This window comes from Anoplopoma fimbria, chromosome 9 (genome assembly GCF_027596085.1).
Source record: "Anoplopoma fimbria isolate UVic2021 breed Golden Eagle Sablefish chromosome 9, Afim_UVic_2022, whole genome shotgun sequence".
NCBI classification, from domain to species: domain Eukaryota; kingdom Metazoa; phylum Chordata; class Actinopteri; order Perciformes; family Anoplopomatidae; genus Anoplopoma; species Anoplopoma fimbria.
The window spans coordinates 3137646-3164596 of record NC_072457.1 but is presented as its reverse complement, the minus strand read 5'-3'; the positions used below and the strand labels follow the sequence as shown (position 1 = coordinate 3164596).

Here is a 26951-nt window from a genome sequence, read left to right as displayed (position 1 = left end):
GGACATAGTCAAAGTGACCTCACCCATTGGTTTGTGGAGGTTTTGAAGCCTCATCCATTTCACCGTCGCCATCTTGGTATACGCGGCAGTCACCATATTGTTTATTTGCAACCAATGAACGGAAGACACCATATTTGGAATGCGGAGGAGTGACGTAGAAACTTTTAGTCAGGTAACGTTAGCTAGAAGTAAGGTTAGCCTTTTTACTTCTGGCGACTGCGTTTACGCTCCAAAAATCAATTAAGTGGTGTTTATTTGTTAGGATGAGCAATTATCATGAGTATCATCGAGTTTATCTTCTATAATAATCCACAACCAAAAGAACAAATCCCATCAGCTTTTTGTCAAGGGCACCAGTGTGATGATCCTTAACTGTGAGGTGTTGAAGAAACATTTACAAGCAATTCTTTTTCCTGGATTTGCTCGTCCAATATGGTATTTCACGTAAATCAGTGACCAGTTTCTGAACGCCTTCATAAAAAAAAAAAAACGCTGATTGAACTTGTTAAACACCAATCTGTCTGCATAAATAGGAATTATTTCACAGTTAAAATGAAATGAAACATATATTATTGAAGTGAGATGCAATTTTATTGTTGAAACAAGTGCATAGACATACATTTTCTAATTATTCAATATACTGGATGTTTATATCTTTACTGCTGGAAGTGCTGCAAAGAAGCAACTGGATGGTATGACAGTAATTTAAGTATAAAGTAAGTTAATTTGGATTTTGGTATCATTATTAGAATTATTATGTGAGGCATTTTTTTGCCGTGTTCTCCCACCGTGTCACTTCACGCTGTCAATGGACTGAACAGCCAAAGTGTTTTCCAGGTAAAGTGAAGACACACACACACACACACACACACACACTGCCCGTGTCACCTCACAGCCAGCCGTTGGAGGTGAAGTCCCTCCTCAGCTGCTGAGTCTCAGCCTCCGTCAGCGGCTGAAGAGGAGATCGACAGGCGCCGCCGTGGAAACCAAACCACTCCATCGCCTGCTTGAGGGCGGGAACTCCCAACTTCCTGGTCACCTAGCAACACAGAGCTCCAATCAGTCTCCCTGTGCCCTGTGGTTTTCAAAGATCTATCAATACTGCCACTATTTAAAACACACACATTTACTGTATTTGTGATCGATATTTGGCTGCAGAGCTGCATCCGGATCACGTGTCACTCCATGTAGAGTTTGCATGGTAGAGCAGCGACATTTAACAAAGCCTTCACAGAGATATGGTGCTTGTTTCATTTTCATATACTGTAGAAGTTACCTCAACTTGTACCTGCTTTTTGTGCGTCTCTAAGATTAACAAGATCTTGTTAAGTTTGTTTTGTAAAAAAAATCAGCTACAGTACTTACTCTCCTTTTAAAACGAGCATGTTATGTGTTAATTATGTTGCTAATCTTCATATTGTCACAGCAGATACAAGATCAGATATTTTATTTGGACTTTAAAGAGTAACTAAACCCCCAAACCACTTTTTCTTTCCAGCTAAAAGCCAATGTTTATGGGTATTTAGTGGTGTTGTTTATGGATTCAGGGCGTAATCTTGACATTTTTGTGCAAAACATTTGAATATTGTGTAATATAGTGTTAGAAATCTGCATATATATGCATGGCGACTGTCCTCCACTGGTTGAAAAAAACGGCTATTGCTATTTAACTTTGCGATTCGCTGATATAGAGCCAGCTTTCGTCACAAACAATCCCCCTTCCATATCACTTCCTATTAAACCAACAATCTACCGACTTCTTGACGCACAAGTTACATTCACGTAGACCACATCCAGCAGTTCATGTGGTTCTTTTTTATGTTTTGTATATGTAGGATAAAAAACTAGCTGGAATTAGCAAGATAGCTAGCCAGACACTAAATTTGTCAAATGAAAGCTTCATCCACCCTCTCTTGTCACAGCATAGTAAAGCATTGCTATTGCTAGATAATCAGTCATTGACACCAAGTCACTAGATTTTGTAATGTGCTGACAATGTAATGTGGTTTAAATTCAAGTCCACAGAAAAGAGAGAAACTTCTCGTGTTGCACTTTGATTGTAATGCCACACTGGTTACGGAAAGGCACTTCAGCCAAAACTCTGCATTTAAGTTACTCTTTAATCTTGTCATAACGTTTGTAGTTTTTATTAGGTTAACTAGGTTACTTTCTATGTAAACATGACATATGCATGCAAGAGGGAAGCTGCCTTGTTGCTGGGCAGACTGGACTTTATATAATGCATAAAGGTAAACGTCATAAAAGCAGCCAATGAACCAAAATCTTAAAGATTGCCACTCAAATCCTGCACCTCTACGGTCTCCAGATCAGTTGTGAGAAATGTGACTAAAACCTCCAGCCTGTCATTATTTGTGAGTTTCCTCTGTAATGTGTGGCGGATAAAAGCGTCCGCGGCGCAGCAGATGGTACTCACGGCGGCGTTGGGCTCGATGAGGCGCTGCTGCAGGCCTCTGGCTTCGTCCCAGCGACCCGACACACACAAGCGCTCCAACTCACACAGCTCCGGGCCGAGAATGTTGGCCAGCGCACACACTCCGCCAACCGCACCTAGACGCCCGGAAACACAATGGAGAGCTGAAGGATGAATAGATAGAGTTGTATTTCCATTCCATACGATGATATGCTGTTATATAATGAGAAACATTCTTGACCTTTTGAAGCTCAACATTCTGTCCTAACAGAATGTGCCTCAATAAAAAGGAATAAAAGAAAGAACCAAACTAAAGACTCAACAGCCATGCAAGCTCCTCTGTGAGGCCGACGAGCTGACATGTTCACAATGACTGAATTTAGCAGACTATAACATTTATGATATTGACCGTTTTATAGCAGCACAGTGGAACAGCTGAGGCTGAGGGGAATATCATTAGTTTTGCAGGAATTCAGTCACAAACCAAAGTGTTGCACAAGATTTAGGATATTTCACTTAAACCCACAAATGTAAAACTCATGGTGGCGCTATAGGAAAAGTCGGGGGATCATCAAAGTCATTAGATCAGTGCCAAATTTTGTGCAAATCCATCTAGTAGAAGTTGAGATATTTCCCAGGATAAGTGAATACTCTGATCTGCTTCTGGGAATACTAGAGGAAAAGTCAGGGGGGGTCACCAAAGTCATTGGGATGCATCCTCTGGGAACCATGAATGTCTGTATAACATTTCATTGAAATCCAACCAAGAGAGATATTTCAGTCTGGACCAAAGTGGTGGACTGACATTGGCTAAAAACGGAAAAAAACGACACCTCGCAAAGCAAGTCGGACAAAACAGCTGATGAGCTTTTCATGCAGGGGTGTGTGCACACCCAGGCGATCCAATGTAAATAACTGGGAAATGTTTCAATGCAGACATTGAGCTCTTGTAGTTGCTCTGTTGTTGAATGAGGAAGAGGGTAAAATGATCTCATCGAAATTTAACTATCGCTAATATCAATGTCCAACAGCAGTTTGTTGTATTTGATCATTTTGTCATAAAAATGGAAATAAATGGTTAGTTCTGGTCCTGTTCCTGTTCACACTGACGAACCAAGAGGAGTTAACAGGAAGTCATTGTTGATTGGACGTTTTGACGATTGTAATCCTGCATCATCAGAACCCAACGTGGGTCAAATCAAACTCTGGTTACTGAATGAAGTTAAGACAGCATTTTAATGCATCTGATGTGATTTATCTTTGTTTAATAACTAATTTTAAGCATAATTAGTATTATTAGACATCAAATCAACTGCATGTTATGATTAATAATGTTAGAAACGGGGATGTGCAAAAGCCAAGTATTTCACAATCTTTTCCTAAACCGATCCGAGGGGTTTAGTTGACTAAACCTTACTAAGTTGTTTCCTGTGTATGTATGTAAAAAGCCTTAATTGACACGTGTTGCTGGCTATTGTAGGAAAACGCACAAAAAAAGAGGAGTAACTTTTAGTAGGGTATCATACCAACAGTTAGACGAGGATACATTGACTTAAGTCATCTCACAGGATTACTGGGAAGCAAAAACTTCACATTTCTGCAAACAAAACCTGGTCCAGCTTTTAAGGGTCGTACTCTTATTCATAAACCAGCTGTTCCAATCTGGTTTCAAACCCACGTGAAGTTGAAGGAGGCTGGCCTGATAAATCACATTTGATCAGTTCACTGTGAGCAATCACTCAACGCAGCGCTTAGTCCGTTTAGAATATTAAATGCTCCGTCCACCAATCACGCACAGTGCGCCGAAGCATTAGCATGCATCACGGCGAAGAACAAGAAGCACTCGAGTCGCCCGAGAGGTCGAACGTGTGGACGAGATCCAGTGTTCAAACAACTGAAGATAAAACCGAGCAGAAAGGAGTGAGTTTTTGGGGTTTTTTTTCTTCTGCCTGAACATATTTTCCCTCTTTAATAAAGACATCCATCACTCTGCTGGTTTTACAGCTGTGTTGTCAACACACAGACAAAAATGATTCACCGGCATCGTTTTCTTTTTCAGATAGAAATCCAACCTTCCATCTTTTTCTTTCCTGACAGATCAGTTCATTCAGTCTGCTGTCATTTTTTTTTTTTAGTTATTTATATACTGAGATAGATACACATACATTTTCCAAGGCAGCGAGATATCATGGCCTTCCAGAGTGACATCTCAGTGCCTGCGTCTGGTGGAGGCGGGAAGCAGAGAGTCAGCCTCCGTCCGCGGCCTTGGAGTTCTTGTTGTTGTTGTTGTTGTTGGATAGAAGAGCCGGCGGCTGCTGATGGGCGGATTTTTTTTATGTCTGAATTATGTTTCTGTTGGCCCGCCGCCGCTCTCGGATCACAAAGCTGACAGCAGCTTACCGAACGCCGCTGACGGACGGGCGAGCTGCACCGCGAGTGACAGCTCGTGAAGAAGAGACGCCAAAAGGATGGACGGAGACGGGTGGAGGGAAAAAAATCTGATTCAAAATGTCCAGGAGAGTGGAGGTTTGTAAGCCAGAACTGACAGAAACAGAACTCTGCCCAGCAACATGATCATACTAATTATATATATTGTCAACAATTAACACTTTCTTCAACATAAAGAATATATATTGCCCATTTATGATTGTTAGATCCTTTGGTTTGGAGTAGAAATGAAAGGAAATGGGATATCTTGTAGAGAGTTGTATGTGAAAATGTACACCTGTCTCATGTCATGTTATGTACGTCATGTTGGAAGACCATTAGCTTAGCTTAGCATAAAGACTAGAGGCAGAGGGAAACAGCTAGACTACCAAACAAGACCCTGTGTGTGTTTTGATCAGAGCTTCTCCTTGCTTTGTTGACTTAACTCAATATTTTAAGTGCATTTATGAAATGCAAATTAGGCACATTTCCATCAACTGTTTTGGAGAAAATAGACTTTCCTACAGCGTAGTTTGGTCAGAAGTTGGCGCTGTGGGCTACGTATGGCTGTAATCTGCCAGTTTAAGAGTAGAAGAAGAAGTAGAGGTTGTGAGCCGGTGATAAAACAATTCGATTGGCAATCTAACAATCTATCAAGGATAGAAAAATGGAGAAAAGTCTTCAGTTTTTTTTGGGTTTTTTTCCCCAATTGGGCATGTTTTAACAGTTCCTTCATGTTAGCAAGTATCGGCTTAGTTTCATGCTGTCTGAAGCTGAAGACGATATAAAAATATATCAAGGAAGGTGTAGAAACAGCTGATTAGTCATGCCAATTAAAGGTTTGCTACGTTGGAATCTATTTGGCAAAGGCGTTTCCATAATACATTTGACGCATCAAATATTTATAACAAAAAAGCAAAAAACACCTCAAGCAATTGTGAAAATGTATTCGTGCAAAGGGGGGACATGTCCATACATGTTTTCTAATGCGATACTTTCAAATGTGCATTACACTTTGTAAATAAAGACTTATTGAGGTTTTCATAGCTTTTTGTGAAAGAGAAACGTGTTCAGGTTTTTTTTTTAATTCATCTTCTCTGCAGCACTGGCTTTACTTCTTCATGATCAATCAATTTCAAACTTCAGCCTCATCAAGTTTTAGCAGTACTTGTATTATATAAAAACTTTTGGTATCTTTCTTACGCATGAAAGTTCTCCTATAATATATTAAGCCAAAAAAGCATTTACGCCATTGTGCGAATCTCTCCCTGCTCTGCTCCAATATTTATGATGAACTATTTTTTTTATGGTTGCACACATTTCAGCAAGTTTATGTTGGAGGGCTGGATTTTTTTTTGTAATTTGTGTTATTACAAAAGTTTGCTTACTTTTGTAACAAAAAAACAAACAAAGTTCTGGTTGCTATTTTTGTTCCCTATAACTGAATTCATTTTGGCAGCAGATCTGACCATAAAAACACACACATGCAAATTCAAGATGCCGACATCACCAGCGTTTTTTCCACTATAACATGCTTTTGCAAAAACATGCACAACAGCTACACAAAGTACAATTTAAGTAAAGATAAAAACACGTCATAGCACATAAACAACACCTGCATCCATTTTTCCGTCGGAGTAACGGGAACATTGTGAGATTTTGGCTCAATTCTAAGACCTTTCCTTTGATAACCTGCAAAACACGACTGATGTAGACGTGACTGAACGTTCTCTGGATCTTTGTTTTTGTCGTGGTGTTCTACGAGACGATGACTGACAGCTTTCAGCTTCACTGTTGGGGGTGATGAGAGCAGGAATTTCAGATATCGAGACTTTAAACACGCGTTCACCGTGGACACATTATCATATCAGTCACACAGCGCTACCTGTGTCCAACACACACACACACACACACACGCACACACACACACACACACACACACGCACACGCACACACACACAGCTCTCTGATCTTTGCTCCCTGACATGTTCTCATCCCCATAACTGAAATATGGGAGTAATTGGCTGTGTGTGTGTGTGTGTGTGTGTGTGTGTGTGTGTGTGTGTTGTGTGTGTGTGGCAGTGGAGGAGAACATGACTCATTAGGTTCCTGAGCATCATATTGATGCTTATCCCCTAACGTGTTATCTAATCCAGGCTTACAGTACACGGCACGTGGCCGACATACAGAAGGAGGACGGAGGCGTCGCTTCATACGGCTGCTGCCAAAAGCACGCTGATGATTTCTGATTAGCTGCAACTTTAAATGAAAGACGGCACGCTTCACCACAGGAAGGGAAAGAAACTTGGGCTGATTAAAAAAAAACGACAGTAATTAATTCCTAAAAAATTAACATTTTGGAGGAGAAGGCTTTTAAAGTGAAATTCTTGTATCACAGGTGATATGCAAATAGTAATGTAGAGTGAGGTTGATTCGGAGGGCTTGCTGGTTTGAATGCTTATGTGTGTCTCCAGTGTTTCCAGCCTGTGATTATGTAAACGTTGTCACATTCAGACTAGAAACATATCAAACTCTGTTTTCATTGTTCACAATTGTTTCCAGTCAGGCGGCAACCTCCTGCTCTGAAAAGTGAAGCCGATGAGGAAGTGTCTTAAAGCTGCATTCTCTCTACTGTCCACCAGGGGGCGACTCCTCTGGTTGTATAGAAGTCTATGAGAAAATGACTCTACTTCTCTCTTGATTTATTCCCTCAGTGAACATTGTAAACATGAGTTTATGGTCTCAATCTCTAGTTTCAAGTCTTCTTCAATACAGCATGATGTTCATTTAGTAAATGATGCTCCATTTAGAGTCAAACAGACCATAAAGCAGGGGATGCTTTAGGGCGGGGCTACTGTGATTGACAGGTCTCTACCACGGCGTTGTCAGGTCTAAGAGTTGTCCGTGTTTTTGTCTTTCAACTTTGACACCTATTACAGTGTGTTTGCACTTTATTAAAATGAGTTGTAACATTCTGGTCAGTAAAAAACCTCTTATTCAGTTCACCCTCTCGTCTAACCAAAAAAACAAGATGATGACGTACAAAAACCAAGAAGGACATAGACGAAAAACAAGATGGCGACGGACGAAATGCCTAACTCAAGATTTCAAAACGACCATCCACAAACCAACAGAGGAAGTCATGGTCCTTCCATTTCCATCCAATCTCATCCACGTCTTATGAACAGTATATGCTTCCACTTAAAACACAACATCTGTCTTCCACTTTTATTTGACTTATGTTTTCATGCATGAGGTGCAGAAAAGTGACTCTATCTGATGGCACATTGACTAAGCTCCAAAACATGCCTAAATTCCCAATTACTTTTGTTTAAAGGTCAATAATTGCTCATTTTCTTGCTCAGGTTGTCCATCCTCATAGCTCTTGTAGTCGATGCTTTTAATTATCATTCATCCATCATTAAGTCTGAGAGGTTGGTTTTTTTTTAAACAGTTCCTACTCCCACTTCAGACGCAACGATGATGTAACTTCAGCAAATGAATCAGAGTTGACTTAATGTGCTTTGTGATGGATTCATTCTTTCAACTCATTTCCACGCCTTCGCTAATTGATTTTTTATAGTAAAATGAAATTAAACCATGACAGCTGCTAACAGGAGTTACGGCAGGAAATCAATCTAACAATGAGGAGATGTTTAGGACATGAAATCCTACGCAACTCCGTATCACAGGAAGTGACACCAGAATGCAAAGGATTATGGGTAGAAAGGGCCGATATTGACATCTGATAGCCAGCAGCTCCAGAAAACTAAATATTTGGGAATTATTTGGGCGTTTTCTTTGCATCTGTATTTGAGGATCTGATATAAAAGATGTTAAAAAAAAAAAAAAGACAATAAAGTCAACTTCTCAACTTTGGTTGGAGGTTTTAAAAAGAATAAAAACAAACAGACCTCCCTGTGAGGAACAACAGCACTGTTAATCCCGTTTTAGGGGTTCTTACCGACACTATAAGCGGCCATGAGGAACCCCGCTGAGCCCGCCAACACCTGGAAATCCTGCGTCTTGGTTTTGTGAACAATCAGGCCGATCCGTGAGATCTGAGGAGAGAGAATGAAAGACACAGAGAGAGAGAGAGAGAGAGAGAGAGAGAGAGAGAGAGAAGAAGGTAGAACATCAGGAGCGTTTCATCGTCATCACTCCTCCCTGCTGTCAGGGACTAATATCTGGTGTAGCTTTTTTATTTAAATCCCTTGAGGGATCTCACAAGAGACGACGACAAATCCAACATCTCACAATGTAAACAAATCGCTCAAATTGAGACGAGCATCGACTCTTAACACGGTGGAGGTTTTTTTTGGAGGAGGGGCTCGTTCAAAATCTCAAACAGGAGAAGAAGAAGAGAGGCGAGTCCCCAGTGAGAAGAAGAAGGAATAAACTTCAAAAGAGGAGGAGGAGGAGGAGGAGGAGGAGGGAGGGAGGCTCATGAATTATTGATAAGCTTCCTATTTAGTTTTGCCTCTTTTAATTCTCTTCTGACGATCCAGATATGAAGCATCAGAATCCAAATAAACCTGAAATGTTCTGAAGGAGCGTGAGACGACATGAAACCGTAAAGCTCCGCAGGGAAAACCTGCAGCCTCCGCTTTAAATCTCTGTCTCCGTCACGGCCGAGGGGGCTATTTTTACCCGCCGTGGTGTCAATCAGTTTCCCCATATCAGTCATTTCAAACACGCCAGGCTGTAATTGATCAGTCAGTCAATCAGGTTATCGGAGCTCCTGCTGCTCTGCTGAAAGCTCCAGCACTCTGGCTATTTCGATACGGCTCCCCAGTGTGGAAGAAAAAAATAACAGTGTGGAGAGTAATATCTGCCCGGTGACAGAAAAACACTCATTAGCTATTCTTTTTTAAAGTTTTATTATTGTCATTAGACTGCAGTGTGTCGACTTGAGAGCAAAGGGGAACTTAACCCTCAGCTGATGATTAGTGTCTTATGATAAAACATCAAATCACAAAATGAACCCAGATGTTATTTATTTAAATTACTTATGCTTTTTAATGTGGAACATGTGTATAAAAACAACAAAAGTAAATCAGATTTCAGTCTAAAATTGAATTTGTTTGAGATATTAATGTTGTAAACATCAGGCCAACACTTTTTATGGCTTTTTCCCTTGTATTAATTAGCAAATGTTAGCGTGCTAACATGCTAAACCAAAACGTAAAACATGGTACACATGTGTAATATGTGCTGATTGGCTTCAGTGAAACTCTTCTTGAAGCCTGATGGTGGGATCTATTTTCCCTCAATGTCCTCAAGGTCGCTCTCTTTACCATTGTCTTTCACACATACAGACACATGTGTGCATTAATACCCTTGAATATTAGAAGAGAGCAAATACATTGACCAGGGTTGTCATTTTAAACCATATCACGCCTCCTTTGTGGAGCATGTCACTGCAGCTTCATCTTTGTGTACAACGTTACCTTGAGCCAACAAAAAACACTGTTTAGGAAGAAATATAAATATATTTATATATATATATATATAAATATATACAGCGGGTAAAATAAGTATTGAACACGTCACCATTTTTCTCAGTAAATGTATTTCTAAAGGTGCTATTGACATGACATTTTCACCAGATGTCGGTAACAACCCAAGTAATCCATACATACAAAGAAAACCAAACAAATAAGTTCGGAAATTAAGTTATGTGTAATAAAATGGAATGACACAGGGAAAAAGTATTTACGCTATTTATACACTTTATTATACGCTTACTGAAATTTATTTAATACTTTGTACAAAAGCTTGACAGCTTCAAGACGCCTCCTGTATGGAGAAACTAGTCGCATGCATTGCTCAGGTGTGATTTTGGCCCATTCTTCCACACAAATGATCCACACCATGATGTTCCCACCTCCAAACTTCACTGTTGGTATGGTGTTTTTGGGGTGATGTGCAGTGCCATTTGACCTCCAAACATGGTGTGTATTATGGAATCCAAAGAGTTCCATTTTGGTCTCATCTGACCAGACTATATTCTCCCAGTATTTCACAGGCTTGCGTAAATGTTGTGCAGCAAACTTTAAACGAGCTTCAACATGCTTTTTCTTCAGCAATGGAGTCTTGCGTGGTGAGCGTGCATACAGGCCACGGCGGTTGAGTGCATTACTTATTGTTTTCTTTGAAACAATTGTACCTGCTAATTCCAGGTCTTTCTGAAGCTCTCCACAAGTGGTCCTTGGCTCTTGGACCACTTTTCTGATAATTATTTTCACTCCTGTCAGAAATCTTGCGAGGAGCACCTGGTCGTGGCCGGTTTATGGTGAATGATGTTCTTTCCACTCCGGATTATGGCCCCAACAGTGCTCACTGGAACATTCAGAAGTTTAGAAATCCTTCTGTAACCAATGCCATCAGTATGTTTTGCAACAATAAGGTTGTGAAGGTCTTGAGAGAGCTCTTTGCTTTTACCCATCATGAGATGTTTCTTGTGTGACACCTTGGTAATGAGACACCTTTTTATAGGCCATCAGTTGGGACTGAACCAGCTGATATTAATTTGCACTGACAAGGGGCAGGATTGCTTTCTAATTACTGATATATTTCAGCTGGTGTCTTGGCTTTCCATGCCTTTTTGCACCTCCCTTTCTTCATGTGTTCAATACTTTTTCCCTGTGTCATTCCATTTTATTACACATAACTTAATTTCTGAACTTATTTGTTTTGTTTTCTTTGTATGTATGGATTACTTGGGTTGTTACCAACATCTGGTGAAAATGTAATGTCAATAGCACCTTTAAAAATACATTTACTGAGAAAAATGGTGACGTGTTCAATACTTATTTTACCCGCTGTATAAATGAGGTGAAATGCAGAGCCCCTGAGTCTATTAAAAGAATGCAATAAAGCATTTAATTGTTTAAATATCTGAATTGTTATTCCTCTGACAGAACATAATGTGAACGAGGAGACAATATATTTAAATTCTTTAAGCGTGTCATTTTAATCAACACTAACTTTTTTAATGTCAATTAGCAGCGTTGTCTTGCTGCTCATGTCATATTTAGGTAGTCATAACTATTTTTCAGGTGTGAGCCGTTAAAGACGTGCCTTTAATTGCTCTCAGCTCTCCTGCGGGGATAAACAATTAAGGCGATTATTTCACCGCAGAGACGATCATTTTAACAAACAGGTTGACTTTGGTTGGTGTTCAAAAAAAGTGTGACGCCCTCATAGATTCACACGTCTGGCACGTGAAGGAGGTGAACAGGCTTAAAGCCAAAAAGACAAGATGTGCATGTGCAACAGCGTGGGAAGGAGCAATCAGATTTCAGGAGATGAGGTGAAACTTTTAATGATTTCATAAAGCAGCAAATATCTTAATGTCCTGATTAGAACATTTAAAGCTGCAGAGTTCTCTCTTAAAACCTGATTGGCGGATGACGAATGTCTCAACAGGATTCAAACCTGTGACACGTCTGAACCTGCCGGCTGACAAACCATGTTTTCACCCTCAGTGTGTCTTAGTCATTTATTCACGGATGACCGGTCAGTTAGATGCGACCGCCGCCTCTCGATCGACCGTCAACGTCAACATACACCTCGTTGATGAACAGAGAGAATAAAAAGTCACACAAACTGCCGCTTAGTCTCGTGTGCCTGAAATAGAAACGCTCGGAACCACAAACAGATCTATTTCTACTTGTTGTGTCTTCGTTTGGTTCGTTGGTTTCAAAAGCAGCTGAGGGAATCTGAAGGATCCGGCTGCTGTTTGATCCGCTAACGAGCTCTGGAACCGGAGTCTCAACGCAGCTGGTTTTTAAAGGAACATCCCACAGAAAACTCAAACCTCACCACCACTATTTAATACATGATTGTAATAACAAGGTCCTCTAAAGACATTCAGGGCATTAACATAGCAGAAAACAACTATTGCTCCTCTTCTCTCCCCATTAATGCATGTAACTAACTTTGCTTCTACCCTGGAGTCTTTGTGCTTTCTCGCCTTGCAGGTTTCTATAAGTCGTGGCTGTACCTGGACTGTGGTCTTGCCTCCTGCTGTGGCCCTGCTGACACCGACTGCTACTACCATTATTATTATTAGTCACATTACTATTACTATTCCCTGTACCATCACGCTTATTGGCTTTGCTTCTACCCTGGAGTCTTTGTGCTTTCTGGCCTAGCAGGTTTCCATAAATTGTGGCTGTACCTGGGCTGTGGTCTTGCCTACTGCTGTGGCCCTGCTGACACCCACTGCTGCTACCATTATTATTATTAGTCACATTACTAATACTATTCCCTATATCATTATTTTAATTATACTATAGTCATTGCTGCTTTTATTATAAGTAGTCTTATTTTTTTCCTTCGTTACTCTGCTTACTACTCTTATTATATGAATAATTGATGTCATATACATTGAATGTGTTGTAACTCTGTTATGCTGTTCATTCTGTACACATGACATCTATTGCATTCTGTCCATCCTGGGAGAAGGATCCCTCCTCTGTTGCTCTCCCATAGGTTTCTTCCTTTTTTCTCCCCGTTAAAAAGGTCTTTTAGGGGAGTTTTTCCGGCCGATGTGAGGGTTCCGGGACAGAGGATGGTGTATGTTGCACAGATTGTAAAGCCCACAGAGGCACATTTGTTAATTGTGATTTTAGGCTATAGAAAATATTGAATGTAGTCTAAGTAAAGATATAGTGGAGTAATGTCTTTCATGGAAATATAACCCATAACCATTTGAGGACGTCATCTTAGACTTTGGGAACAAAGATTTTTCACCATTATTTTACATTTTATTAACCAAACAACTAAAATAATCTACAAATGAATCTGCAACTAAAATAATCGACAGTTAGTTGCAGCCCTATAGTTGATGGACTACAGGTGCCTGCTTTCATGCACACAGAAACAGAAGCAGTGAAAATGAAAAAAGACAATAAAGAAGCTTTTTTTTTTTCTTGTTGCACAACCAATTACATGCTGTTTGTGGTCAATCATGATGGTCACGCTGTGAGAAAAGTCAATCTCGGCCTACAAGCTTGTCCACGGCAGAGTCTGCTGATAACAAACCAATTTCCTTTCTAGAAATATCGCCTCAAATTTACTTTGGGCCAAAATATAACAAGATTCATTTTCCAGCGCAGACATTTTTTTGATAAAGTAATCTGCCAAAGAGCAGGAAGTGGCTGATGTGGGGAAATCTGTTCGCCACTCATGTTCTGAATAATCTTTCTGCAACTTGCCCGCCTTCCTCAAATTGACCCTTCACCCCTTGTTTTCTGCCTTCGTCCTCTTCACGCCCACCACTGAGCCGGGCCGCTGTGTGCTTGAACTACGCCCACGCTCCTGTCTCCCAGCAAGTGGACAAAAACATGCTATTTCCCAAATCACAAATCCATTTGTGCAACTTCTTGCAGACACTTCCCACACAGACGAAAAAGGTATTAAGGGCTCGACAAGAGCAAACTAAGTGACCCCAATGCAACCAACCCAGAAGGATAAAAGTACACACACTTAAGTTTTAGGTTCTTCATGAGCCACAACTATTTCCTCTACAGCAGCTAGTTTACTGAACACAGAAATGCAGCGTTGTTTCTACTGATTGTGCAGCATCGAAGTGAGCAAACATTGCTGCAAAATCAGCATTGATTTTTTATCAATTGATAGGTTTCATTTTTTCACTCTTTTAAGTTGTGATGCCATTGAATGAGCCTAACACATTACATGGAAATATGAAGCTCCATCAGGCCAAAGAAGCATCAGTGTGGCTGCTCAAAGCATCATCATGGAACGGTTCGAATGATTTCTTACAAGAAAGTTATGTGCATTCAATTTCCACTTGTTACATGTATACAATCTTTTCAAAATAAATTTCCGTCTCCATAGAAAACAACTTAGTTAGGTTTAGGAAACAAAACTACTTAGTTAGGTTTACAAAAATATTCTTAAATACTTAGTTAAGTATAAGAAAATATTCTTAAAAACTTAGTTAGGTTAAGTAAAAGATTTTTAAATACTTAGTTAGGTTTAAGTAAAAGATTGTTAAATACTTAGTTAGGTTTAAGAAAATAATGTTAAATACTTAGTTAGGTTTAAGAAAAGAATGTTAAATACTTAGTTAGGTTAAGTAAAAGATTGTTAAATACTTAGTTAGGTTTAAGAAAAGATTGTTAAATACTTAGTTAGGTTTAAGAAAATAATGTTAAATACTTAGTTAGGTTAAGGAAAAGATTGTTAAAGACTTGGTTAGGTTGAGGAAGAGATTGTTAAATACTTAAGTTAGGTTTAGGCAATAAAACTACTTAGTTAGTTTCAGGAAAAGATCGTGGTTTGGGTTGAAATAACTACGAAAGTGGCGTTACTTAAGTTATTTGATGAATAAATTGACGTTGACGTCTCGTTTCACACGGGGCATGAACAGTGATCTCCTGGCTGCTTGACCCGTCCATCTTTCATCCACACAGCCTTCATTCCCTGTTGGTATAGCTACGAACCCTGTATGGGAACATACTGAGCTGCTCGACATTCACACAGATAATGTTTCTCTTCCTCCAGCACAGTGACTCACGCACGGCACCGACAGCTGATCAGGATGTTTGCATTAAAAGAAAATAAAAAAGTGTGTGTTTCTTACGTCTCCTCCGCTGTCTTTAAGGCCCAGGATGTTGGGGTGCTGGGACAGCTGCACCACGGCGTCCAGCGGCATCTCCAGACCCGTGTTGGCCGGAACGCTGTACAGAACCACCGGCACCGGGCTGCAGTCCGCCACCTGCAGGGGAGACGCAGAGAAATGAGCAGCATGTTTGAACCCCAGACCTTTAACCCTCTACATTCTCTTTAAGACTCAGGTTTGAGTCCCAAGTCAACAAAAGTACAGAATTTTTCAAGCTTTTTGAATTCAATCCTATCCTGGACCACCTAGATTTCAATTTTTTACTGCAGTTTCATATAGTTTGTACAATCAAATATCAAAATAATGTTGTACAGAAATGTTTAAACCCAAGGCATGTTATGACAACCATCAAATAGAAATGGTAGTAATAATATATAATTAAATAATGGTGTATTCTAGATCGGTGATTTATCCCCTTTATTGTGAAATGTTTTTACTGCAGACCTACATGCATAACTACAAATTCAACCAGGTTTTAAATACATATCCATCCATCCATCCATTTCCTTCCGCTTATCCGGGGCCGGGTCGCGGGGCCAGCAAGCTAAGGAGGGTCCTCCAGACGTCCTTCTCCCCAGCAACACTTTCCAGCTCCTCCTGGGGAACCCCGAGGCGTTCCCAGGCCAGACGAGATATATAATCTCTCCAGCGTGTTCTGGGTCTACCCCGGGGCCTCTTACCAGTTGGACGTGCCTGGAAAACCTCTAAAGGGAGGCGTCCAGGAGGCATCCTGATCAGATGCCCGAGCCACCTCAGCTGGCCCCTTTCCACGCGAAGGAGCAGCGGCTCTACTCCGAGCTCCCTCCGGATGTCTGAGCTCCTCACCCTATCTCTAAGGCTGAGCCCAGCCACCCTACGAAGGAAGCTCATTTCGGCCGCTTGTATTCGCGATCTCATTCTTTCGGTCACTACCCAAAGCTCATGACCATAGGTGAGGGTTGGAACGTAGATGGACTGGTAAATCGAGAGCTTTGCCTTACGGCTCAGCTCCTTCTTCACCAAAACGGTCCGGTACAACGCCCGCATCACTGCTGACGCTGCACCGAACCGCCTGTCCATCTCCCGCTCCATTTTACCCTCACTCGTGAATAAGATCCCGAGATACTTGAACTCCTCGCTTGGGGCAGTGACTCACTCCCAACCCAGAGGGTGCAATCCACCGTTTTCCGGAAGAGAACCATGGCCTCAGACTTGGAGGTACTGACTCTCATCCCGACCGCTTCACACTCGGCTGTGAACCGCCCCAGTGCGTGCTGAAGGTCACGTTCTGAAGAAGCCAACAGAACCACATCATCTGCAAAAAGCAGGGATGTGATTCTGAGGTCCCCAAACCGGAAACTCTCCTCCCCCCGGCTGCGCCTTGAAATCCTGTCCATGAAAATCACAAACAGGATTGGTGACAATGGGCAGCCCTGGCGGAGGCCAACACGCACTGGGAACAAGCTGGACTTTGTGCCGAGTATCCGGACACAGCTCTCACTTTGGTCATACAAGGACCGAATGGCTCGTAGTAACGAACCAGGTACCCCATATTCCCACAGCACCCCCCACAGGACTCCCCGAGGGACACGGTCGAAGGCCTTCTCCAAGAGTCAGTATCTCCAAGACTTTAAATACATATTTAGGGGTTTATTCTGTTGTTTTGATGCTTTCAATTATGTAATATGAAAACACAGTAAATGCCACCTGTCTATTTAACTTATTCTTACTTCTGTTTTAGAGCAGTGGTGCAATTATAAAAATATTTTTTTGGTCTAGATTCCCAATATTTGATCAATTTATCAAAATAACGCCTGTTTTAACGCTAGCAGCTGCCTATTTTTAAAAGTGTGGTTGTATGAGGTTCTTCTCCATAGTCAGTGTTTACTGCAGTAGAGGGAGTTTGTAGAAACAGACAGGAGAACCAGCACAGGAGCAAAGCAATGTACTGCTGTGGACGTATTTATGACACCTAAAAGAATCAATATCAGTTTAAGTGAACGCTATATTTAGAATATTTCACTGCTTTACCTGACCTGACATTGTGAAACAGCTATACAGTCTTTGTTTCAGACCAGGAACTGAAGCACTTATCTAGGATCTTCTCAAAGCCACAAGACTCCATTGAAAAAACTGTTCGGTAACTTTGTTTGTGCCATTGGGACTTATTTCCAATTTACAATAGTCACACAGTAATACAAACAAACTAACAGATCAGTGCAGCAGTAGACGAGCAACTCCAGTGTTCTGCAAGGTGAAATCACTTCTTTTTTTTCCCCAATGGAGTCTTGTGGCTTTGAAGAGAGCATAGATGATATAACGGCTTCAGTTCTACGTCTAAAAACATCGCCTCAAGGCAGATTTAAGAGGTGGAATTATTCTAGCGTCCCCTTAAACTGATATTGATTTTTATAGTTGTACTCCTGTCTGTTTCTCCAAACTCCATCTACTGTAGTAAAACACTGATATGGAGAAGTACCTCATACAAAACAGACTTTCAAACATCCAAACGAACCCTTCAACATTTTGACCAGCCCTCATTCCTTCAAACAGCTGTTTGGGTGCTTAAGACTTGGTTTGAGGGTTAAAGTAAGAATCAGGTCTAAGTTAAGATAAGTGTCATGATAAGTTAACGCATTATATCCAATAGGGATTCCTCAGAAGCATGCGAGCACAGATGTGTGTGTGAGACCTTGGTGAAGTGCTGGATCAGAGCGCGGCTGTCCATCTTGCCCTTGTAGAAGCAGGGCGTCACCACGAGAACCACGTCGGCTCCGACCGCCGCCATCTTCTCTGTGAGCTGCACCGTGGCTCTGGTGGCTGATCGGACCAGAGAGAAAGAAAAAACAGCTTCAAGACTCAGCTTCAATCTGTAAGACACGTCTGTCAAAAAAGCTTTTAGTGAGACAGAGAGTTAAAGTGGAAATCACAGAGTAGGAGGTTTTCATACTTTTTCTTTTTGCACTTGTTGGAGCTGTTTGTTCATTATGTTCAATGAATGTATCTAGTTATTTGAATTTAATTCTAATATTGTGAGAGTTTTTGTTTACGTATACAACCAAAAGTATTGTGTACGTTAACTTATGACTTTTTTTTTTTTTTTACAATCAGAAAAAAAAGAAACTTTAAACTAAACAAAGAAAGAAAAAAAAAACAGCCATGGTTACAAGTGTGCATTATCAAAGAAAGGTGTATATGAATCCAGTATTTTCATCCAGTATACTTCTTATATACAATCTATGGAGTAAACACTGCTGAGTACATCGCTGCAAATCAAGCTCGGTAAGTTTTATTTTGTTTTAGGCAAGATTGTACGACGTCTTCTTGTCGATTTCCTGCATTCATCCCCGATTTTGTTTGTTTGAATTATGTTCAAAGCACTAATTGAGTTTCATATTGATTAAATCACATTAAATAAGGCCGTTGCGGACACAGCTGGTGGAGATCTGCACCTTTCTAGTTTTAGACGTAACGAAAATAAAGGGTTTCGATTTTTCCACCTAAACTTCCTCCACGTCCTTGAATTTGCTATTGAATAAAAAACACAATGCACCGGAGGCTTCGTATGTATGTGTCCTCCATTCAAACCACATCACCTGTGTATATATATATATATATATATATATATATATATATATATATATATATATATATATACATACATACATACATATACATATATATATATATATATATATATATATGTGTTTCTCCTACTTAAAGAACTAAATAGATCAGCCATGGCCTCAATTTCACTGAGTCTATACAATGAAGATGAAGACGGAGGAAGAGACACGTGGAACGACTAGTATCAGAGACGTGGCTGTAAAACTGACCCTGGATTTAAAATCAGTTCCTCCATCAGAACCCAGACAATGTACGTCACACATTTGTCCCTGAACTATTTACTGATAAACACATTTTTATATTGTGAATAGAAAAAACACTATGAATGTTGATTATAGAACTGAACAGACAATAAACCCGTAACAGACTGCATTTAACTCCATTGTCAGTCCATAAATATGAATGACGTCATCACCAGCTTAAAAATCAAGGTCGCTATGATCTGTGTCGGAAACATATGTGGAGTCAATCACAGCACACAGGAGTCCCAAGTGTCGACAAATGAAGCCGTTTAAATTCATCTTTTTTTAAATACTATTGTTGAAAAACTTGATATTCTCAAAAGTTTTCAGTTTGTGCCTCTAAACATTCTCGTTCAGTGTGAATAAACTGAATCACAACTGCTGGAAAAACTATTTTACTTTACCTGAGACAACTTTGAGGGTTGAGAAACTTTTCGACGTCCTTCAATCTAATTCATTATTATATTTAATTTTAGTGATTGTGGTCCGTTTTAAGAACTTTGTTCACGCCATGAGTGAACTTTTGATAGTTGAACCACTATTTTTTTTTAATTCCTTAACGAGTTTTTCTTTTAGCGTAGGTGATTGTTTTGACCGCGTGTCAATCTTTTTTAATTAAAATGTTACATTAATATGACAGCTGGCATGAAGCCAAAAGTCTCAACTAATTTATATCATTTTTATTTAATTAAATTTATCCCTAAACCTTAAACGTAGCTTTTCATTATCGTATTTGACATCTTTACAGGTACAAACATAAAGTAAAGTCCATGTACGTATATCCATTCAGACTGTTATTTCTATTTCTGTGTAAGTACATTGCGTTTTGTGTGCAACATACTTGATCAATAAAAGGTGACTGTGAGAGTTAACGCTGTGCATTACATGGAACGAGAGTACACACACACACACAACACACACACACACACACACACACACACACACACACACACACACACACACACACACACACACACACACACACACACACACACACACAGACCTACATTCACATCCTGATCCGGCCAGCAGCAGTTTGTCCTTCGGCAGTGACCTCCTGACCGTCTTCACCACCTCCACCCGCTCCTCCTCTGTGAGGTACGGGTACTCTCCGTTGGAGCCCTGCACCACCAGACCTGAAACAAACACACACCTCAGTATTTATATTTTGCTTACCTCAAGGTATCCACTTATGTTTTATCTGTCTGTAAAACTAGTGGCTTTACATTTATTTTTTATTTTTGTGTGCCATCTTTAGACCAAACTGTAGATACTCTTCTAAACTACTTTGTTATCTACATTTGTAGTACTTGGTTCTTTTTTTACCCCTTGTAAAATACCTTCTATATCTATACCTTCTAATAGTATTTTGACTGGTGTTGAAATAGGAAAAGTTATAGTGAAAGCAGATGTGGTTAAGGTTGTGGTGGCTGCATTAAAAGCTGCAAAAGTAGACAGAGACAACAGACGGACAGAAAGAGAAGTACTTAAAAACAACACAAAACGACATTAGTGTGTAAGTGTATAAGTATATATATATTTTAGTAATTATACTAATAACTTATAGTATTAGTAGTAGTAGCAGCAAAAGTCACAGTTTAGTAGCAACGAGAGCAGAAGATATACAGACAATTAGTAGTAGAATATTAGGTTTTAACATGCTTTGATGTATTGGTGCATGACATAAACATAGTAATAGAAATTGATATTGAAAATAAAGTATAGCAAAACAAGCAAGAAATATAAATGAAAAGGAAAAAATACAAGAAAAATGTGAAAAAATACCACAGAAAACATGCAAAGATGTCTGAATTAAAATGTAACAGTAGCAGGGGTGTTGTAATATTTTTTAATTACTACTAATGATTATAGCAACACCATGAGTAGTAGACGACTGTGGCTGCTGAAAATACTACCCTGAGCCTTCCGCTTAGCACTTATTGTATTCATATTAGTCTGTTGCACTTATTGTATTCATATTAGTTTGTTGCACTTATTGTATTCATATTAGTTTGTTGCACTTATTGTATTCATATTAGTTTGTTTCTGCACTTTTGCTCTGGTTTATGCTTTAAGATGCTTGTTTAAGAAAGGAGATGCACTTATGACTTCTGGTGACTAGTAGTTCTCTTGAATACCTATGTTGAATACACTTATTGTAAGTCTCTTTGGATAAAAGCGTCTGCTAAATGACTGTAATGTAATGTAATGTAATGTAATGTAAATATACATATTTATTTGTAGTAATAACAGAAAGCCACCAGAGGGAGACAAACCCCTTCAGTCTCCAGGTGATTTTGCGTTTTTCCCTCCTACTGAACTTTGTCCTCTCTCTCAGGTCCCTAAACAAACACTGACTGACAACATCTGAACCTCTGAACCTCTGCAGGTTTCTGTAAAAGTGTAACAAGTTCACCTGATCCCACATATCCTAAAGTTTAACCAAAGACACACCTGCAGATTTTTCCTAGACACATTAAAGTCAAGTGTGTGTGTGTGTGTGTGTGTGTGTGTGTGTGTGTGTGTGTGTGTGTGTGTGTGTGTGTGTGTGTGTGTGTGTGTGTGTGTCCTGACCTTTGAATGGTATCTTTGCATACTTCTGCAGGTTCCCCTCCAGTCTCTTGTAGTCCACGTCCTCCTCGGGGGTGAACGGGGTGGCGATAGGAGGGTAAATCCCGCTGAGGTCCAGCCGGCCTGCTGCTCTGTGGCTCTGGGTGCGTCTCCATACGCACAGGTGACCTCTGGGACAGGTGAGCTCCTCTGGACAGGTGAGCTCCTCTGTACAGGTGAGCTCCTCTGGACAGGTGACCTCCTCTGGACAGGGGACTGAGACCTCTGCAGACCCGGACCAACTGCATGGTGGAGCAGACTGAGAGTGTGTGTGTGTGTGTGTACAGCTGCAGCAGAGCAGGACAGTTAATCAATAACCGCTTTGGTAAATATTGACTTGGGTTTTGGGTTTTGGGTTTGGCGTGTTTCTGCACAAAATGCGTGTTTCTCTGCTGCGTGTCACCTGACTGGTTGAAATGACTGTGAGGAGGTTTGGAAAGTCAGAAACGTTTCCTGAAGCAGAGCTTAAGCTCCGCCCAGAGGAGAAGTAAGGGCTCATCAGCCACCAGCCACAAAGTGTCAGGACGTGCCAACCAGCAAGAAACTCACATGACCTCACAGAAACATTAAACCACTACAGAGAGACACAAAACAACTAGAAAGAGACACAAAACAACTAGAAAGAGACACAAAACAACTAGAAAGAGACACAAAACAACTAGAAAGAGACACAAAACAACTAGAAAGAGACACAAAACAACTAGAAAGAGACACAAAACAACTAGAAAGAGACACAAAACAACTAGAAAGAGACACAAAACAACTAGAAAGAGACACAAAACAACTAGAAAGAGACACAAAACAACTAGAAAGAGACACAAAACAACTAGAAAGAGACACAAAACCACTAGAAAGAGACACAAAACAACTAGAAAGAGACACAAAACAAAACAACTACAAAAAGACACAAAACCAAAACAACTAGAAAGAGACACAAAACAACTAGAAAGAGACACAAAACAACTAGAAAGAGACACAAAACCACTAGAAAGAGACACAAAACAACTAGAAAGAGACACAAAACAACTAGAAAGAGACACAAAACAACTAGAAAGAGACACAAAACAACTAGAAAGAGACACAAAACAACTAGAAAGAGACACAAAACCACTAGAAAGAGACACAAAACAACTAGAAAGAGACACAAAACAACTAGAAAGAGACACAAAACAACTAGAAAGAGACACAAAACCACTAGAAAGAGACACAAAACAACTAGAAAGACACAAAACAACTAGAAAGAGACACAAAACAACTAGAAAGAGACACAAAACCACTACAAAGAGACACAAAACAACTAGAAAGAGACACAAAACAACTACAAAGAGACACAAAACCACTAGAAAGAGACACAAAACAACTAGAAAGAGACACAAAACAACTAGAAAGAGACACAAAACAACTACAAAGAGACACAAAACAACTACAAAGAGACACAAAACCACTACAAAGTATCTCAAATTGACCAAAACAATTAACCAATTGACACAAATACCAACAAAGAGACACAAAACTGAAAAAGTCATAATTATTCTGTCTGTATATATAATATTTTAGCTATTGTGGATTTTTTTTAGTGTTATTACTTATTTACTCATTTATTATTTACTGTGTTATTACTTTATTTATTATTTACTTATTTACTATTCTTTACTGTGTTATTACTTATTTACTTATTTATTATTTACTGTGTTATTACTTATTTACTTATTTAATATTCTTTACTGTGTTATTACTTATTTACTTATTTAATATTCTTTACTGTGTTATTACTTATTTACTTATTTAATATTATTTACTGTGTAATTACTTATTTACTTATTTAATATTCTTTACTGTGTAATTACGTATTTACTTATTCATAATACTTGTTTTGATCTTGTTTTTTTTACTTATTTAATATTCTTTACTGTGTCTTGTTTGCACTATCCTTATTTACTTATTTACTATGCTGCTGTAATCCTGCAAATTTCCCCACTGCGGGACTAATAAAGGATTATCTTATCTTATCTTAAGAGACAGAAAATGAATACAAGAAGACGAAAAATAACCACGGACATAAATGACTACAAAAATACCTAAATTATTAACCAAGGGACTATTTGTGACTTGAAAACAAAGTTATAGTACAGAAACAGTTGCTTTATCTTAATAAAGACTGAGAACCACGTGTTGCATTTGTGATTGTGTTTGTATTGTGGTCGTCAGTTGTCGCATTAAATAAAGATCAAAGTAAACAGTAAAAGAAAAGTTATCCAGAGGAACACACAAACACAAACAGAAAATTATGAAGAAGGATTACACAGATATCATGAGGTAGTTATTCTCATATTATAGCAGATGAATCACTTTAATCAATATGTTACTAAAATGCTCCTCAGCCTCTGATAGCCTTCACTCTACTGCCACCGTGTGGAGAAACGTTCAGCTGCATCCACATTAAACCAAATCACTCAAAAAGTCTCAGTGTTGTGCAGTTTGATCCATAACAGCAGAGCAGAAGGTACAAACATCAGTCCAAGATCTCCTAAAGCAGCTCGGTCGGGTTGAGACTCCGTCACCTCCTTTAAAATAAACGTTACCTCCCTTTGTGGAGCTCCACCGTGTGGCACAAAAGTACATGTGGACCCTCCTGCACATACTTCAGTGTACTATTGGTCTGGAGCTGTTTTCATAGTTTACTAAAGGCCCCTTAGTTCCAGTTTGTTGGAACCCTTTTTTTTTTTTTTTTAAATGACAATTCATCCCTGCAGCGTTTACTGTGAGCCAGACTTTATCTCCTAACATCAGAGTTTGACCTCACTAATACTAGAAGCAAAATGTTAGAGACACGTTCACAAATGAGATCAGATCAGATCAGATCAGATCAGATCAGATCAGATAAGATAAGATAAGATAAGATAAGATAAGATAAGTTAAGATCACTCTCCCCATATTATATTATCTATTTTATGTTCCTGCTTGATTTATGTCGCTGGCTTAATTTTTTCTTTTTTCTTTTTAGGTTTGCTTGTTCGTCTACTTTTGTTGATTATAAGACTTTTGTATTTGCTTATAATTTATTTTTAAATGAACAACTTGCTTCTTTTCTTTTAGATGTTGTGTTTCTGCTGCTTTGTTTTTATTATGTAAATAAGTATGTAAACTAAGTAAATCTCAAAATCTCAATATAAGATGAGATGAGACGAGATATGTTAAGATAAGAAAAGATAAGATATAAGATAAGTTATAAGAAGATAAGATAAGATATAAGATAAGATATAAGATATAAGATAAGATAAGATATAAGATAAGATAAGATATAAGATATAAGAAGATAAGATAAGATATAAGATAAGATATAATATAATATGATTTGATGCTAGATATGATATGATATGAAAAGAAAAGAAAAGAAAAAATAAGAAAAGACATGATAAGATGAGATACAATAAGAGAAGAGAGAAAAGAAAAGATAAGATAAAATAATATACATAAAAAAAGATAAGATAAGAAAAGAAATAAGGGAAATATTGCCAATAACACTAAATATAAACAATAGAAAATTTGAGTACGGTGCACAACCCAAATGTAGATAATACCGATTAACGGTTAGAGTCATAAATATAACTGGTTAACAAAAATGTGCAAAATATAAAAGCACCAAAAATGAAACCAGTGAACGGTGAGAACGATGTAGAATAAAGTGGGTGATGGGGAAGTAGGAGCTGGAGCCCCGCCTCTCTCTGTGAGGTGTAAATGAGATGATGTTTGATTAGCGACAGGAAGAGAGGATTTAATGTGTGTTTGTCCACAAACTGTGGCTCTCGTCTCTATCGTACCTGTATCCAGTAATAACACGGTTCATACCTCAGAACAGATGATTCGTGTCCATCAATCTCCAGAGAGAGACAGACGTAAACAGTGAGGGAGAGGAGTCCTTAAACCTCCAGGTTTAAAGGAGAGGATGAGGACGATCTGTGTTCTTCCTCTCCTCCGTTTCAGGTCAGACTTTGTGTGTTTGGACAAAAACATCTGGATGTGATGAGCAGCTGTTATCAGGCCAGAGGGTTTATCTTTAATAACACCTCAAGACTGGATGTGAAACTCCAGTTATAGTGAATGTTTTCATGTTTCACAACTCAGTGCTTATTTAACGCTTTATATCTTTTAAAAAGAAAGAACTTCTTCTTAAAGCAATGGTTCCCAACCTCTGATTGTGTTTTTTATTTTATTTTATTTTTTATACTTGATAAATAAATCGTTGGAATGAAAACAATCTGAGAAGCGAGGATCACTTTTTGGTTAAACTAGTTGAAAAAACGGTTAAACAAATTATTTTTAGGGGTCAAAAGACTTAAATGTTGGAAACCAATGTGTTAAGAATAAAGAGAATATCACAGCCGGATATTTTACATCCAATATAAGTAAAACAAATCACGGTTTATCAGAGATAAATTGTATAAGACATATATATATATTTTTATATTCAATGAGGAGACCATTTTTTGTATTATAAGCGTTATTTAGAAATCATGTTTGTGATGTTTTCTGTACTTATAGTTATTATTTAATCTTTTTTTATTTAATTTTCTTCTTACGTATGTTTGACTTGGTTTACTTATTTTATTTTAAGCCCAACCAAGTTGTTTTTCCTAAACATTTGTTCTTGTTTTAATTCACAACGTTAAACACATGCTTTATATGCTACTTCTACTTATTTAGTAGATAAATCTAATATCATTCAGTAAATGTTCTTCTGTTGGCCTATTATTCATTTCAGAGAATTAAAGATCACATTTACTGATCATTGTTGGTGATCTTTGATTTGCAGTTAGAGCAGCTAGCTAGCAGCTAGATTATTAAAGCATGAGCCAAAACATATTGAGTATGTCCCGATACATACATGTCAAAAATGCACTTTTCTGTATGTAAGCCAACATGCTTTTCTGACCCAGAATCCTTTGCACAGCAGATGTATGAGCAAAAGGGTCAAAGTTCA

At 38.9% G+C, this 26951-nt stretch overlaps 2 protein-coding genes across 2 annotated transcripts in view; one reads left to right on the top strand and one right to left on the bottom strand.

Annotated features, from left to right (window-relative positions):
* Positions 1–569: 569 nt before the first annotated feature.
* Positions 570–22277, bottom strand: hoga1 (4-hydroxy-2-oxoglutarate aldolase 1; the record flags this gene model as incomplete). The annotated part of the gene is made up of 7 exons (XM_054603714.1): positions 570–1039; positions 2435–2568; positions 8823–8919; positions 15474–15608; positions 18184–18311; positions 20368–20496; positions 21935–22277. Coding segments are annotated over 7 exons (1116 nt in total), but the record flags the coding sequence as incomplete, so codon positions are not given.
* Positions 22278–25618: 3341 nt separating this feature from the next.
* Positions 25619–26951, top strand: part of LOC129095312 (metal transporter CNNM4-like) — a 20885-nt gene continuing 19552 nt past the window's right edge. Inside the window, exon 1 of the mRNA XM_054603712.1 lies at positions 25619–25634. Within this exon, the coding sequence (XP_054459687.1) occupies positions 25619–25634 (16 nt within the window). The remainder of the gene's footprint in view (positions 25635–26951) is intronic.